This window comes from Mytilus edulis, chromosome 5 (genome assembly GCF_963676685.1).
Source record: "Mytilus edulis chromosome 5, xbMytEdul2.2, whole genome shotgun sequence".
NCBI classification, from domain to species: domain Eukaryota; kingdom Metazoa; phylum Mollusca; class Bivalvia; order Mytilida; family Mytilidae; genus Mytilus; species Mytilus edulis.
Window position 1 is genome coordinate 6288090 of NC_092348.1, and position 18215 is coordinate 6306304.

At 30.1% G+C, this 18215-nt stretch overlaps 1 protein-coding gene across 26 annotated transcripts in view; it reads left to right on the plus strand.

The window, feature by feature from the left end:
* Positions 1-10869, plus strand: part of LOC139525374 (MORN repeat-containing protein 1-like) — a 42195-nt gene extending 31326 nt beyond the window's left edge. For 4 of the 26 annotated variants that reach the window (XM_071320671.1, XM_071320672.1, XM_071320664.1 and 1 more), the window contains 4 exons: positions 2511-2549; positions 5614-5670; positions 6885-7014; positions 10680-10869. In XM_071320671.1, the coding sequence (XP_071176772.1) occupies positions 2511-2549; positions 5614-5670; positions 6885-7014; positions 10680-10740 (287 nt within the window). In that variant the 3' untranslated portion in view covers positions 10741-10869. Of the gene's footprint in view, positions 1-1008; positions 1045-1776; positions 1810-2510; positions 2550-3293; positions 3330-3656; positions 3699-5613; positions 5671-6884; positions 7015-9292; positions 9314-10679 lie in introns of all 26 variants that reach the window. The other 22 variants (XM_071320665.1, XM_071320647.1, XM_071320649.1 and 19 more) reach the window with 15 other exon arrangements.
* Positions 10870-18215: the final 7346 nt, after the last annotated feature.

Genomic DNA, 18215 nt, shown 5'->3' on the forward strand with positions numbered 1-18215 from the left:
GATAATATTTTCATGAACATCATGTTAGAACTTATATTTATTATCGGTAATTGATAGCTAGATTACTAAATATGCTGATCAAATCATCAAGATAATTCAGGTTATGTTTAATAAAACAGTCAAGAGGCATAGCAAGATGTGTATTAATTAGCAGTTTGATAACTGTCTTTTGTGATACTGTTACATACATAAAATGAATAAAAGGATACATATAATAAAAAGTTAATTCAAATACAAGATACAAATTATACTTCAAATGTTTCATCATTTATTGATTTGGCAGATTTATCTACAGATCTAATGCTATGTCTCAGTTCACAAGTTGTCTCCCTTACTTGATATAACCACTTGTAACAAAATCAATGTAACAGTCACAAAAACAGGTGAGAATGGTTGTCTATCACAGTTATTTATATTGCTGCATTTAACATTAATTATTATGTGAGAGATATATTTGAGAAGAAATATAAGACACAGTGTAAACTGTCATCAGATATTTGCTGTATATTTCTTTTTTTTGAGATATAACTACTGGGTTCTTTCCAGATGATGATATGTCATTTATGGAGAAAATAAGTCTGTGAATGGAGATTCCATTGTAATGAATCCTTCTTGTTTTTTTCACGCCCTTATATAACATTGCATCATAATTTTACTAAGTATATGTTAAAATGAGACCAAACTGAATCATATTTTGATAGAATTTAATCTTTTTCATTGTTTTAATCTGAAATAAAAAGATCTGAGTATTCATTTATTTTTCGTGATCCCATTTTTCCTGGATTGAGGAGAACTTATAATTTTGTAGTTTTGTCATATTATATATTTGAACCAACAAAAATTGGTATCCCAAGAATAAAAATTATCAACTGAAATAATTTAGCATACAGGAAGAGGAATTTTAAATGGGTGTTTTAATTCTTAATGTGATAAAATACTAACTACCTTAAAATATAACGATACATATCGAAGAGATACAAAATGATTGATATTTATCATTTCAAATAGTTTCAGAACAGAGAAGGCAGACAATTCATGATCCTGGTAAAACTATACAGTATTCAAATCCTACCTGAAAATAATCCCCTTAGTCTTAATAGATATAAAACTAACAAAATTAAAAGTTTTATAATTTATATGCATGCATTCAATTTGGTATACTGGTGTCCTGTTCATTTCTACATTATTACTACCTGTTACCTTGTTCTATCTTTCATTAGGTTGAAATTTCTTTCCAATTTATTTAAATAACTACAATGTGTTTGAAAAAATGGCAACAACCTTGTTCAGACTATATTTCTGCATGCTCATGATTCCATTAATGTAACATATTCTGTCTCTCCCTCTCTCCTTCTCTCTCTCTCATTAAATAAAATATTGTTAAACTAAACCAAATTCAGTCCTTATCCTGTATTTAACACATTTTCATTCAGGAATAACTTAGTCTATAAGATCATTTTATCCTAGGTAATTTACATGAATAATATAATTAGTAAATTTTATATATGAAATATGCAAAGAATGTTTCAGTTAACTAGGGAAATTAAAACAATGTATTTTGCTTAATTGGTTTTTTTTTTTAATTATAATCAGAATCAGAATAATTTATAATAAGCCTGAATCAAAATTTCATAAAATTATTAAATTCTGTAGCATATGTTTTATTTGATCTTTTTTTTCTGTATTAAATTTCATAATGATTTCCAAATAAGGAGCTATATTCATCTTTGATACTGTCATATCCCCTCTAAATATGTTTTCCTACAAAATTTTCAGGTAATATCGACAGAAGAGGATCTGTTAATAAGGGTAAATATTTACAGGCATTACAAAAATTATTTGGAACATGTTCAATTTTCTGACAAAAACAAATTTTGTGGATTATATTTTTTTTACTTTTTTCAAGCACTTCAGCTGAAGACTTTTTAATCCAATGGTATTTGAATTGTAAATTAAGTATCCCCTGCACAATCCATAAAATTTGTTTTTTTTACCCATAATGCATTAGACTTAAACAGTGAATGCATTGAGTTTCTTTGTGACACTCTATCTAAACACTTTAAAAAGTTTTAATGTAACTGCATGCAATGTTTCTAGATAGTTGTAGAAATGTTTGATAGAATAAAGAATTGAAAGGTAGTAATAATTTGTTGTTCAGTATTTTAAGATCAGTCCTGCTCAAAATGACTGTTTCCACTCATAATCAATTTATCTATTCATCTCATTAAAATCAAATATTTATGTATAAACCATAATATATTCATTACATTATTCAGGGAAATATAGAATAGCATCACATTGGTATCTCTCTACTGATAATTAATTTAATACCATATAAGATATATTTCAACTATAATGTGTATCGACATTTCATGTGTATTTTAGTATAGACGACAAATAATTAACCATCGAGGTGACTGAGTAAACTGAATATTTACTGTCAGTACTCTTATATTTTAATACTAAAAATGAATAAAGGTAAATGTTGAGTATAAGTAAATCTTTTCCAGGTGTCGTCAGACATAACACATGTAGCAGCATCAGTCCTGGTAAATCTTTTATGAGAATGAGAATGTTACTATCACCTTTGTTGTTTTGTTTTGGTGACTGTAGCAAAGTTATTTTATAACTGTTATTTGTTGTATTTTTTGGTTTACAAATGTTATTTAAACACATGTTGAATAGGTACACTACACATTCAAATAACACATGTTTAATAGGTACACCACATATTCAAATAAAGGTATGAGGTATAAAGGATTATTAGGGCAATGAATAATCTTTGATGGTGTCCTCCAGTTAAAAAATTATTCACCCAATGAATAATTGGTTTATCCCTTTCAAAAAAATAAATAAAAAGAAAGTGGTAAAATGAAAAATAATGCAACTCACTTTTGGGAAAATACAACATTAAGTTCTGTCATGTCATATTCACACACAGAAATTAACTTTTCGGCATAAATAGATTTGCATGGGGATGCTGCCAAAGGTGATTATTTATGCTATGTTTTTACTACACAAGATATATGTATAACTTTGTTGTTGGTATGTAAATTAAACACACAGATTTATGTCTGAAATTTTTTTCATTACTGTCTGTTTTTAGAGAGAAAGTTGATACAATATTTTTTGGTCATAGTTGTCAAATGTTTCATGTGTGATGCTAAAAAAATCCCGGGAAAAGTGTTATTATTGTCCTTAGCAGGTAACTCAAATTTGGTACAGATCATTATGATATTGGTTATTAACTTGATTTATGTAAACTAATTGAAATGTTTTTGTTATCCATACAGGAAAAACATATACAGCTACAAAATCCAATTCAATTTGTAAGATTCTGTTATTTTAGACCACGACACTGAATTGTGTTATTTTAGACCACGACACTGAATTGTGTTATTTCAGACTATGACACAACCAGCCTCTAATACCATGATTGTTATACTAACAATGATATTTTTAAATTAACCATTTGGGCATCTTGAGGACTATGGGTAATAATATTGTTCAGCACCAAATTAAAAACATGTAACGTCACACTATTAATTACAAGGTTTTGATACCAGTGCTTTTGAACATATTACCCATAGTCTTTCTTGTCTGATATTGGGAATGATATCGCAACCAAATACAAACTCATTAATGTTTTCTCGCAGGATTGCAAAGAGTTGTTACAGCAGCAAAGATTCCTTCAATTTGTAAGATTAAGATGCATGTAGATTGACTGTAGAAACCAATATGTGGTCTTACATTCCTTATCATCTAATGACTTTAATTCCTTTGTTTTTCTTTCCTCCATTTTTAGGAGAGTTGTCTTTCTTGGTGATCGTTAGTTTTATTGTCCTGTTTTAATATTACTGTATCTGTGGTTTTGACAGAATATTAAGATGGTTTATACATACAAATCGCTCTATTAAGAAGAAAATACCTTTACAAAGGAAAGATAACTCTCACTAACTAAAATGAGGAAAGAGAAATCAGACAATATGCCCCTAATGTGAATTGAATTTTAACTCAATTACAGATTTGTTTTCACAGATGCATACAGATTGTCATGTTATGCCCTGCACCTTTTTACACTACCCAAACTTGATCTTTTTAACAAAATCTGTTATTAGTGGTCAGTCATTTTAACTTTTTTTTTTTTTTTTTTTAACAACATAATATATTTATTCATCAAATATGCTTGTTACATTGTTACACCAAGAAACCAAGCTTTTCTTGATGCATCCTGTAATATTCCACCGATTGCCCAGGTTAGCAATCAGCTGCTGGTATATATGTATATATTATAATAATATGTATAAATTTCTTGAAATACAATTATTCAACATTTTAATACATTATGTTTTATTCTATCAATCGTCTAAACTTCTTTTTAGTGACTTTAGTAATGGATTAAGTTTCATTGTTCTGTTTTCGTTGTATCTTTTTATGTATTCTCGAACAAAAATTTGATAAACATTTACCTTTGTCAATTTCTGATTAGATACATAATATGATTTGTATATGGAAAAACCTAAGATTGTTAGGAAATAATTCAGACCAAAATAATTTTTGTCAAAAATTTTATATCCAAAGACTAATTGCTTTAATGATACTCTAAAATTTAAATTTGATTTTATCATTAACTCATGAATACTTTTCCAAAATTTTTCTAAAAATCGACAAGAAATAAAAAAGTCATTTTAACTAACCCTTTTAATTGGTGGCCAGACATTGACATTCTTATAATTTTTTCTATTTTTATAATTTATTGAGAGACAGATAAATTATTTATTTATTATATGCAATTGATATAAAAAGGAATTTTGCAGTAGAAACAGAATTTGTACAACAAAAACAATTAATGATCTCTTCAACTGATGGTAGTAAAACAAATGTTTTGATAGGCCACTAAGTATTGTTATTTATGTGTAATCTATTAGAAGTTGTTAGATTTCATTGTAAAAGCCAAAGAATGTTCTGTCAGATTACAGTGTAACCTTGATTTGTTGTTATTTCACTGCATTTTATAGTTGAATCACTATTAACCTGTTGTTTATTTCCATGTCCTGTATATTGCTTTAAAATGTGTTTTAGGTTAATAACGTGTTAGTTTAAATGATTATGCATGGAAAATATTTTACTCAAATAAGGATAAAGAATTTTTACTATTAAAAAATGGATGAGTTTTCATGACTACCAACCAGTAGACCATCAAATTATTGAAAAGCAAAAAAAATTTGCCGACGTAGATGTTGGAAAAGTTTGTAATCAAATATACAATAAATTATGAAGGATTTATTGGTGACCACTACGAGTGATTGGTCCCAAGCAATTACTCAAATATTTTAGCTGTAACACATGAATGGATTTCTTGACAGTGGTAAACACAAAGGGACAATTGGCACCATACAATATTATTTCCTCATTTAAGTTCAATTTTCATTTTCTGTTTAATTTCAATCATTTAAATTTATAAATTAAAATAAAAACTGATTGTGACAGACTTTAGTCACAATATTTAAAAATATAAAAAAATAGATACATGATTGATATTCTCAAAATGAATGACAAGGAATTACATAAAGCTGATTTTAATGTTTATATGATTTTGTTTATTCCTTTCAGTGGATAAAATGAGAAGACAGAAAGAAAAAGCATTAGAAGAGAAATATGCAAAGACAGGTTTGTTGTTTTATACAGAATAAGAAAATAGATTTCCTACAATACCAGTACCACTTTTATTCTACTGCCGATATAAACACATATTGTAAACTACTCATTCAAAGTTCACCTTACCCTGTATTTGCTTAGACAATTTCTATAGACTATGTAATTGTAGGTTGTATATAGAATTGTAACTTGAATATTAAACTTTAAAGGAGATGGCAAATGATTCTGACATGCATAATAATTTTGGTTGGAAGCTGCTATATTCTCTTAGTTCCATCCTTCCACCAAGTTACAACATGTAGGTACCTATTAGACCCATAGAAATGAACTCAGATATTAAACAATGGAATGGGGGATGGGGGAGTTATTGTCCAAAATCCTAAACCCAAATGGCTACAGGTTGGGTTTTTTCACAATGCATGGCCTAACGATCAACTTTTTCTCTGTAGAACACTTTTAAAAAGGGGCACTAGTCACGAGATGTATAAAAATTCTTATACCTTTTTTTCTTTTTTGCTCAGTCAATAGTGAAATGCAAATAGTGAAATAATAATTAGCTTTTAACAGCCAGTATGGTTCAAGTTTGTCAAAATAAGCTAACAAATATTGATTATGAATTATTCACTTGCAAGTGAATAATTCGACGTCATTGAATCCGTATTCATGTGAACTTCAATTTAAGCCCTTAGCTTGAGATGGATAACACGTGAATTGTATGTGTAAAGTTATTTAAAGGAAAAGAATGTCAACATTGAAAGTGAAACAAAGATAAATCATTTGATTGACTGATTCGATCCACAAAAATTCATTCTTATACAGGTAAAAATGATGATAAACATTTATTTTTCATCTATATAAAATTAAATAGACATAGAATTATCCAACAGCTCGAGTTTGCTCAATCTATTTATATCTATATTTATGTTTATATCACTTATATTGTCATCGCATGACTTTAGAGGTCAACTCAATAATTAATTAGATGATGTCTTAACTAAAATACACATGAAACGAAGCTACGTAATTTCATGCTTGTGCCCTATTTATTAATTATTTTAGACCTTTAATAGCTTGGATAAACGTTTTTCATTGTTATAAATAAAATATGAGAATTTGATTAAAATTGGTGAACATGAATTTGACATCTAATGCCCCTTTAAACAAGCTTTTCTGTTATAATGATTTTAACCATTTAGAGTTACCTCCCATGTCTAATGTCTTTTCAGGAGAGTATGTGTTGATGGTTCATGATGTTACAAATCCACCATTCCTTGGTAGAACCATAGAGCCTGCTTTCTTGCTGCTTAAATTGAAACGCCCAGAAGCCAAGAAACGAGCAAAGAAGGAAGGAAAGAAGTAAGTATATAGTTTCCATGGTTACTCTTTTAATTAGCACTGGGACATGCAAAACTGATATAGGATACATAAGAAGTAATGAAGAAAGGAAACAATGATTTTGTCAGAAAGTATGCTGAAAGTTTGAAAAAAAGATACTTATAGATTATTACATAGCATTTTCCAGGTATTGGTCCTCAAGTCCCATATCAAGCCAGAGGGCTGATACCAGGGCCAATATGGAAAATGCTATGTAATAATCTATTTATCACATATTTTTGAGTGTTTTTGATCGACAGGTTACCAAAAGGGAAAGTCAGGGCACAATATGGATTTTCAGGGGCTGATATGGATTTTCAAGGGCTGATATGGGTTTTCGAGGGCTATATTGATATTGGCCCCAAGTACAAATAACTGACCTTAACTTCCAGCTATTATTGGCCATGCAAAAACGTCCATACTAATACAAAATGTGTGATAAATTACAGTACTAAACAAAAATAAACCAAAGTTACAGGGCAAACTTAAACATCAATTAAATAAACAAATATCTCCTAAGCTACAAATGAGCTCAACATAAGGCATTCAAATAATTTAAAAGCTCATTTTTGCTCTTCTTGTTATAAAGATATTTCTTTGTAACTAGTTATCCTAAGATCTACACTGATCAACTGGCTCACCTGGAATCTTTGTGAGCTATTCACATCTTTCGACTCCCATTGTTGAATGTTGATCATAAGCAGTTTCAAAAATTGTCTATATTGCTCTTGATGTAACCAATAATGGCTATATTCATGTGAAAAATTTAAAAAAAACTACACAATGAAGGTCTTCAAATTTATACACAATTTTTAAAATGGAAAGCCATGAAATTATGTCAAACAAAATACCCAATAGATACAAAAAAGATGTATAAGGAAAATGAACTCATCTGTAAAAAAAAAATGGTGTAAATGATGATGATGATGATGGAAGTTTTGAATGACCTTTACTGGTTATACAGCCCTCACACGGTCGAACTAGTGTAGATAACTTCTCTTCTTGTGATCTTTTCCTGATTAAAATAAGATTGTTAAATGTCTTCTTTAAAATAGTGTTTTAGGTTTGTATAATTTACTTTTACTACTTTTATTTTAATTTTGGTGAATTATTAAAAAGTAAATTTATTCATTTTATACAATGTAGAGTTACTCTTTTAATTATTTAAGATATTTCTTTGCTAACTTTTACCTTGTTCTAACCAATTTTATTTCAGCATTAAATTCAGAGGAACTTTTTAAAACTCAACCACCACATTAAAAAAATACCAATTTGTTCATAATGCTTAAATTCTTCATCAAATAAGACTATCCAACAATTTATCACATATTCAATACATTTGTACTTAATTCCAAAAAGTGAAGAAAAACGAGGAACAGATGATTTCAAGGCCAATGTAATCTCTGACATCCCTTCTCCTTTAACTGATTTAATTTAAAAGAAATTTTGAGAAAAAGAAAAAAAAATGTATAAGATATAATTTGAAATATGAGATAGATGCATCTATGCGAGGGTAGACAAAGTTAGACAACTCTATCAGTTGCTTACATAACACATTTAACTAATGTAATTTTCTGTAATACTAAATATTTGTAGATGATTTTAGCTAGATATGACATGGTTTGGTAAGCAGAAGCAATTGTTGTCAACAAATTTAAGTGTCTAATAGTCAAAATATTTTAGTTACATGTATGTCAACATATATTGGTTTTGTAAGATATTTTTTTTTTATAGAGTGTAATTAATTTACCATCCCTTAATTGTTGTTCAAGTATATCATGAAATTTATGTTTACTTACCAAATTCGATTAGTGTCTAAGTATGATAAGTAATTTATTTACATAATTTGATCACTAGCCTGTCTAATCTGAGGTTGTGAGATCAAACAGCTGTTGGCATATTCTACCCAAAAAGGAGTGTCTTGCCATATACTCTAGCTTTACAGACCAAAAAAACTAACTGCCTTGATACAATCAGGTATACTGAAAGTTGTGTTACACACCAAAATTGATACAAACAAACAATTTGCAAACAATGAACTTTAACTAGTAACCTACTTAACCAAAAATGCAGCTATGAGATCAAACATTTTACTCTGGTGTTCAATGATTCAGTTTATGTATGATGGGCAATGATTTGACATGAAAAGCCAGGTTCATTATGTAGTTTGAATGGTTTTTCCCTGACTTTCCACAAATTTATAAGAAAATAACTGGAGATGGAAATTCTTTTATATTGTGAATATGTATCTTCTGTTTAGAAAATAATCATACATGTACAGGTAATATGTAGAAAATAGAATTAATTGCTATGGTAATAAAACACTGCAGAATTTGGGATATTTTATAGTTGTGTGGCTAGACATGATATACCAACACTGCAGTATTGAAATGCATTTTAGTACTTTTGTATTTATTTTTAAAAAACTAAGGTTTGATGTTGTCCACAGTTGTATCATACAGGCCAAAATGAAAAAACCTTATGCATTTAACTGCAGACCTGCATTGAAGGCATGCACAGTATTGTTTTATTGACAAAATAATATATTTTTATTTGATGGAGTTTATAGTGTGTAATCACTGTGATTAATGTTAAAGGTTGATAAATATACAGGGGAAATTATTATTTTGGCATCAGAACCATCAGTTATCATTAAATGGGTGAAATTTTAATCTCATGCACACATCTTGGTATAGTTATCTCCCCTAAAAAAAGACTGTGGGCAACTGCAAACAATATAGCCATGCAGAAATATTTAAGGAATTATTTTTAGCAGCAATAAATTTAGGAGGTAACCAGCAGAGTTTATATCACAGGCTTATTGTAGTTCTTATTTGATATTTGTATTTATTGGTAATCAGAATCAACATATGTGCACATTTATAATTATAGATTCACAGCTTTTATTTTAACTAAAGATGAAAGGTTAATGCTTTATAATGACCACATGATTTTTATTATTCAACATCCTGGTATTGTTTTTATAGTTGTTCCATTTTGTAGTAAAATTTGAACCTAATTTAGTGTTTTTTTAGACAGTTGTAGACAGAGTAGTCTATACATTATATTGAACTTCCCTTTAATGCTTGGGTTTTGTAGTCTAAAATTATTTTTTTTCTCATATATCAAGGCAGTTTTGTTTAAGTCATTTTTTTTACAACATATATAATGCCAAACATATGAAAAGCTGTTTTTTACCAACATATTACATGTATTATGAGAATTTATACAAGATGACAAAACCATTTTGAAGTGAGATATTTTGATGAGTTCTAAAAAGACAGGGGTGTGGATATTTTGGAATTTAAAATGTCAGAAAATTTAGAAAAAAAGAAATATCTTAAACTTAACAGAGGAATAGCTCTGTGAGGTTCTGTTTTTTTTTCTAAAGCTTGTATCACTGAATGTTATACTAGTATTCAAGATACTTAAATTCAGATATTTCTAAAGGTGGCAGCTTTGTGTTCCATAAATTATAAGATGTCAACAAGATAAATAAAATAATGCTTGATTCTATTGATATTCTGTGCGCAATAATGAAAAAAATCTTATTATCTGCTCTGTGGTTGGGTTATTGTATCTTTGACAAATTCCCCATTGCCATTCTCTATTCTATTTTTACTAACCTAAAGTTGTTTGTATTACAGATGGGACACTTCACAGCACATCAGACGTTCTATGGTAGCCACAGAAGGGTCAGAGGATTGATGATAATACAGCCTAGGAATCAATTATAGTCTTTCATTTAACATATTACTACTGCCTTAGTTTAAACTGAATTTATTTCAAAGGGCAAATCCAGCAATTTGGAAGAAATTATGACAAGTGTTTCTTATATTGTGATCATATTAATATGATCAAAGAAATGAAACTTTGCTCTTGTTTTTTATTATTAAAATTTTAGGCTGTCTATTTAATTGTGATCCTTTTTATTTTTTAAGGAGTTTTAGGTTGTTGCAGTTTTTTCAAATGCTTTGGTTTAGTATCGAATTCATAACAGTGTGGCTATGGACATTGATTGGCGCACTTTAAACTGGGACAGATTAGGTGAACGATCGTCTATAACGCCCATTGCTCACGACGTCCTTAATATAAACATTTAAACCGTGGGGTCACCAAAGGTTCTCAACGCCTATATAAAATAATTCGAAATACTAATCAGGAATTTGTGTTTTGATTTATATTGATTAATTAAACGTCCTTTACTTGTGTTTTTGTTATGTTTCGACAATCAATTTTCATAATAAGATATCGCAAAGCCATGTTCTTTCAGAAAAAAAAATGACTTACTGAATGCATGTATTGATTGATTATCTTTTTCGGATTTAACAATTTCGATTGTCGAGTTATGTAATCTTTTAACTTTTATCTGGTCTAATTTTATTTTAGAACGAATGCATAATCCACTTTCAAAAGTTGTGCAAATACGAAACATAAAGACAAAATATACTTCTGCCCTGTCTTTTTCGTACTTGAAAGTTATTGGATAATAAGAAAGCTATTTGGATTAAACCTTGTGAAATTTGCATGCATTTACGTTATTGTATTGGCAAAATGTATCATTTGGTGTATATAGGAAACTTAAACCGTTCTGCTATACTGCTACTATACTTGTGAAAAACACTTGGCAACAGAAACGCATTCATCTTATCTATATAAAAAAAAATCGACCCAATTTACATAGAAATGGACGTCTTCGTGCATTTGTGATCGCAAATAAAATATGTTCCGGACCTTATGAGTATTTGGACCTTACGTGTATGGTTGGACCATATTAGTATACCCTTATGGTCATGATATATGCGTATGGTCCAAATACTCATTTGGTCCGGAACACATACATGATATTCTGTGCGTTGTCGGTCGTCTATTAATTTTTTTCTTTTGTTGATGGATTTGACGTCTTTCTGTGAGTGATTATTTGTTCATGACTTAAAACTTACTTGCAAATAATTTAAAAACAAGACTTGATTTATAAAAATGTCCAAACAAACCATGATTTTTTTTTAAACATACATCACATCCATTGCAAAAGGCTAAAATTCGCCAGGTCTTTAATTTCAACTAAGTGAGTTGACTAAATTAATGTTGCGGACCATTTTCCAATTTCCATGCGGTATCCCTATTTTTTTTTCTCGCTCATCTTTTATGTTTGTTTTTTTCATCCCAAGACCTCTTGGAGCTTTCATTCTATAAAGTGTGTATTTTGCTAATGGTCGACGGCCATACGGGGACCTATAGCTTGATAACGCCTGTTGGTCCCTGGAAAGAATGTGTCTGATTGTCTATCACACTTCATATTCTTATTTTAACATGCAGTTATATCTATGATAAGAATGAAAATTGAATTGTCATTGAGACAAAAACCCAACCAAAGAGCAAAAAAAAAAAAGAAAAAAAAAGCCCAAGGCAACATGTAGATCTTTCGTATCAAGGGAATTGCTATAAATATATTTATTTCAGGTTAATAGTATTAGGCCATACTCAAGTTATAAAATAGATCTTGTCGTCAACTTTTGCAACCAGCTTCTATGTTTATATAATGCACTGTTCATCTTTTTTGGGCTTCGACTTTTCAATTGGACAGACAATAGTTTTTCGATATCGCTCGGGCAAAAATAATCACGAATATAATGCCTACCCATGCATTGAAAAAAACGGGTATAAACTACACAGTGCAGCTTCCAACAAGAATACAAGATTTATTGATTTTCAAAATGCGACCAAAATTAAAAATTTCCTCGCAGCGGAAAAAATTCAACAGTTTGATTTAATTGAAATAAAATAATTGTTATGATTTACACACCGTTACTTTTTCCAATATAAATATTCGAACTATTTTGTTTGTTGTTTCCTTATAAATTTACATCATTTTTAAAAAGACCACGCGTCTTCGATATTTAGAAGACTATAAAAGCGATGTTCATTATCTTTCTTCTGCTGTAAGTTTAATTTAGTTATTTTGTGTCATAATTGCCATCTCGTATGTTTTAAATTTGAATAAAGAAGATTCAGGTTGTCTTATACGTCAATGATACACACAAAAAAGAAGAAGAGCCAAGGCAAACTGACAAATATCTGAATGAACGAATCGATTTATGGTATATAAAAAAAAAACAAAGCCCACATGGTTAGCATTGAATAAATACAAGGCCACTCTTAAATGATCACAACGTAGAAGTTTTTGTTCTCTTAATCAATAAGATATTTTCTTAAATAACGCGGGTCCCTATTAACTTAAAAGTTTTTTTGGTTTTTTTTACCATGAATAAACTTTTTTTTATTATTATTATTTATTGATATCAGCTCTGGACATTAATATTCTTAAAAGTTAAACTGTTGTAAGTGATGTTATAACAATTATTTAAAATAAATTCCTTAAATGATTTGTGAAAAGAAAGTTTCATTTTATGTATCAGAATTTGTAACAAATGATTATTTAAATCCCCACTTGAAGGCCTCCGATAGACTGAGTGAGCATAAAATCATCGCCCACGACAAACAAGTTAAAGGTAAACTTTTCAGTACAATTACTAATAAACGTTTTTCTGTCGTCCACACTGTTATGAATTTGTCTCTAAGTTCATTTTAAGACATTATTTTAATATGCATTTAAGTTGGTATAAACAAACATACTTTGGGTAATAATTCTACTGACACTGGGATGTCCAGTAAATTTGAATACTACAGCCTACAAATACAAGGAGATCTTCAATCAAGTTTTTACTGAAATAAGATCAAGATATGTCTCTAGAATGATGATACAGATTTTCAGTAGTGCTGTAATACGGAGTTAATTCCCTTCAGTGGTAAATATCTTCAGTGAAGATTCATATTAATAGCTGACTTTTGACACACAGTTTCAGCTAAATGTTCATGTTTTATGGCACAATTTATACTTTTATTGAATAATTCAATTCTTAATGTATATTGATGTATGTAGCTGCTAGTCACCTTTTAAGTTTGTCGTTTTATATGTATATAATTGTAGTATTTTACACACTGTGTCAAAGTCTATTTGTAAATCTACTGTAAATTATCACTTTTGCTTTGTAAGGTCAGACTTACTTTCTCAAAATGATATTTATAGGCGTGTCTGTAATGTCCAGAAATGACAGGCATAAAGTGGGATAGTTTCAAAAATAGGGTATATTAAAAAAAAATACTGATGTAGAAAGATTCAATTAAGATATCAAGTAAAAATGTGGTGTGGATTCATTTATTATTTGTGGATACAAAGTTTCAAGGGTTTGAAATTTTTATAAAAAAACATAATGGATACCTAATATGTGCTAATAAATATTTAGAATATATGCATTCCTGGTTTGTCTGTAACTTTGTAAAAAATCCCACAAATATAAAGAATCCTTTGTGAATAATGATAAATACACAGTAAATTATTCTTGATAATTAACTTCTTTATATAGGAATCAAATAATCAATCTGAAAACAGGTGTATAGGTTCATTCATAAATTGATAGTGAACTCGTGGTAGATGTTTTTATGTTTGTTTTTGTCGAGCCTGCAACTTTTGTTGCAGAAAGCTTGACATAGGGATAGTGATCCAGGGGCGGCGGCGGCGGCGGCGGCGGCGGCGGCGGCGGCGGTGTTAGCTAACTTGTTAAAAGCTTTATATTTCAGAAGGTGAAAGACCTGGATGCTTCATACTTTGAATATAGATGCCTCATGTTACGAAGTTTCCGTCAGTCACATGTCCAAGGTCCTTGACCTCATTTTCATGGTTCAGTGACCACTTGAAAAAAAAGTTCAGATTTTTTGTAATGTTGAATTCTCTCTTATTATAAGTAATAGGATAACTATATTTGATATGTGCGTACCTTGAAAGGTCCTCATGTCTGTCAGACAGTTTTCACTTGACCTCGACCTCATTTCATGGATCAGTGAACAAGGTTAAGTTTTGGTGGTCAAGTCCATATCTCAGATACTATAAGCAATAGGGCTAGTATATTCCGTGTATGGAAGGACTGTAAGGTGTACATGTCCAACTGGCAGGTGTCATCTGACCTTGACCTCATTTTCATGGTTCAGTGGTTATAGTTAAATTTTTGTGTTTTGGTCTGTTTTTCTCATACTGTATGCAATAGGTCTACTATATTTGTTGTATTGAATGATTGTAAGGTGTACCTATCTAGCGGGCAGATGTCATGTGACCTTGACCTCATATTCATGGTTCAGTGGTCAAAGTTAAGTTTTTGAGTTTTGGTCTTTTTATCTAATACTATATGCCATAGGTCATCTATATTTGGTGTATGGAAATATTTTATGATCTTTATGTCAGTCGCGCAGGTTTTATTTGACCGTGACCGCATTTTCACGGTTCATTGCACAGTGTTAAGTTTTTGTGTTTTGGTCTATTTTTCTTAAACTATAAGTAATAGGTCAACTATATATGTTGTATAGAAGCATTGTTAGCTGTACATGTCTGCCTGGCATGGTTCATTTGACCTTGACCTTATTTTTTAGGTTCATTGGTCTTTGTTAAGTTATCTTGGTTAATGTTAAGTTTATGTGACAGTTGTATTAAAGCTTAGCTTTATACTTAGGACTATCAACATAATATCAATGATTAGTATAGAAGGCGAGACATTTCAGCGTGTTCACTCTTGTTGCAATTTTGTTCTAGAAAAACCAAAGACTTTTCAATAATCATAAGAAATTTATTTGTTAATAAAATTTTAGAAGTAGCGTATATCTTGTTTTTGAAATTTGTAAAATGAAATCTATCCATCTAATAAAACCTAGATAAAAGTTTTTGAATGTATTGGAAAAAAGTAATGTACCAGAATATACATGTAGTTTTTCAAAAGACAATTTTAGGAACCACTGTCCGCAATAAAGATAGCTGACAAACAAGTTTCCCACCAACACAAAATATTTTTAACAAATATATCTTATCATTTATTAGTTTTAGACCAATTTTTACATTAGTGTCCAGTTTTGTTTTTGTCTCATTGATCTGATTGGCCACATTTATTTTGTATTGGCCCTTTTTCATGAAAAGTTTTCTTATGAAGCCATAATATTATTCTCTGTGGGGTGTTTTAGATTTAAGGAAAGGATATTCATCACACAGATTAAATAGATAGCCCCTTATATATGTAAAGTTTCAGTTGTGATTGAAGTTGTTTTCCATGCAATAAGAGATAGTTGTATAAAATATAATTATTTTAAGTTATTGTGCCTGGTTAATGTTCTTGTTGATATTTTTCTCTTTCTTGTTAAAAAATATATTATTTTATCGATTGTTATAATAACAGATACATTTTTCATATATTATAGATTTTATTTTTTTACATATTTTATATTTTGATTATTTGATTAATAAACATGAAATCAATCTTGTATTTGACTCATCTCCTAAATTTGGAATTTATTGAACATTATCCTGAAATCCCCAACCTTGTTACATTCTAATACAAATTGATGTGGATGCTTGAGTATCTGAGCATACATACGAGCTATGTCACTTGCTAAATTCTTCCTACTGTCCATTTATATCTAAATTATAGGTTAACTCGTTATGATGTTACAACCATGAAACGACAATTTTTATATGTCCATATACAGGACGTGTTACAGTATATGTATATGTTCCATGCAGAAGTAGAAGCTTTTGTATGTATTTCCCTTAGGGTCTTATGTTAAACTAAGTCCCCTGCTGGTAGCAATCTTGGATGATGGTACAAAGTAACAACGCTAGTTCACCACCTCATAAGGAACATTCATGCCATGTTTGGTTTCATTCTATTTAGTGCTTCTCTAGAAGAAAACATTTGTAAGTACAAAAAATGTATTACCGAAAGGATTCTAAGAAAAACTTACTCCCCCTGCTGACAGCCATCTTGGATGACAAATCAGCTACAAAGTAACAACATGTGGTAAGCACTTATAAGTGATATTCATGCAATGTTTGGTTTCATTCCATTTAGTGGTTCTCTAGAAGAAGTTCAAAATGTAAAAAGTGAATGACGACACCGAAAAGGTCACTTGGCCTTTTATCCTAGGTGATCACAAAAGTGGATTTTCCAGGTTTCTGACAGATTTCTATAAACCTTGGTGACTGGTTGATATCTTTTAAAGTAACCTCCTTTTAATTTTTGTCGAGCCTGCGACTTCTATCACAGAAAGTTATGGACAGGGATAGTGATCCAGTGGCGGCACAACTGTTAGCTAACTTTTTAAAAGCTTAATATTTCTAAAGGTTGAAGACCTGGATCCTTTCTACTTTGTATATAGATGCCTTATGTTACCAAGTTTCTGTCTGTCATGTGTTCATTGTCATTGACCTCATTTTCATGGTCCAGTGACCACTTGAAAAAAATGGATATTTTTTTTTATTATTTATTCATAATTTCTGTCTTATTATGATTAGTAGGATAAATATATTAAATATGTGTGTACCTTGCAAGGTTCTCATGCCTGTTAGACAGTTTTCACTTGACCTTGACCTCATTTCATGGATCAGTGAACAAGGTTAAGTTTTCGTGGTCAAGTCAATTTATCAGATACTATAAGCAAAAGGTCTACTTTATTGAATGTGTATGAAATGATTGTAAGGTGAACATGTACAACTGGTAGGTGTCATCAGACCTTGGCAATATTTTCATGCTTCAATAGTTATAGTTAAGGTTTTGTTATTTGTCTTTTTTTTCTTGTACTTTGAGCAATAGGTCAGCTCTATATGGTGTATGAAATGATTGGTTGTTAGGTGTATATGTTAGGCTGGAAATTATCATCTGACCATGACCTTGTGTTCATGGTTCATTGGTAAATCTTAAATTTTCCTGGTTAATATAAAAAAGAAGATGTGGTATGATTGCCAATGAGACAACATTCCACAAGAGACCAAAATGACAGACATTAACAGACATAGGTCACTGTACGGCCTTTAAGAATGAGCAAAGCCCATACCACATAGTCGGCTATAAAAGGCCTCAATATGACAATGTAAAACAATTCAAAGGAGAAAACTAACGGCCTTATTTATATATAAAAAAAAAATGAACGAAAAACAAATATGTAACACACAAACAAAAGACAACCACTGAATTACAGGCTCCTGACTTGGGACAGGCACATACATAAAAAAATGTGGCAGGGTTTAACATGTTAGCGGGATCCCAACCCTCCCCTAACCTGGGACAGTGGTATAACAGTACAAC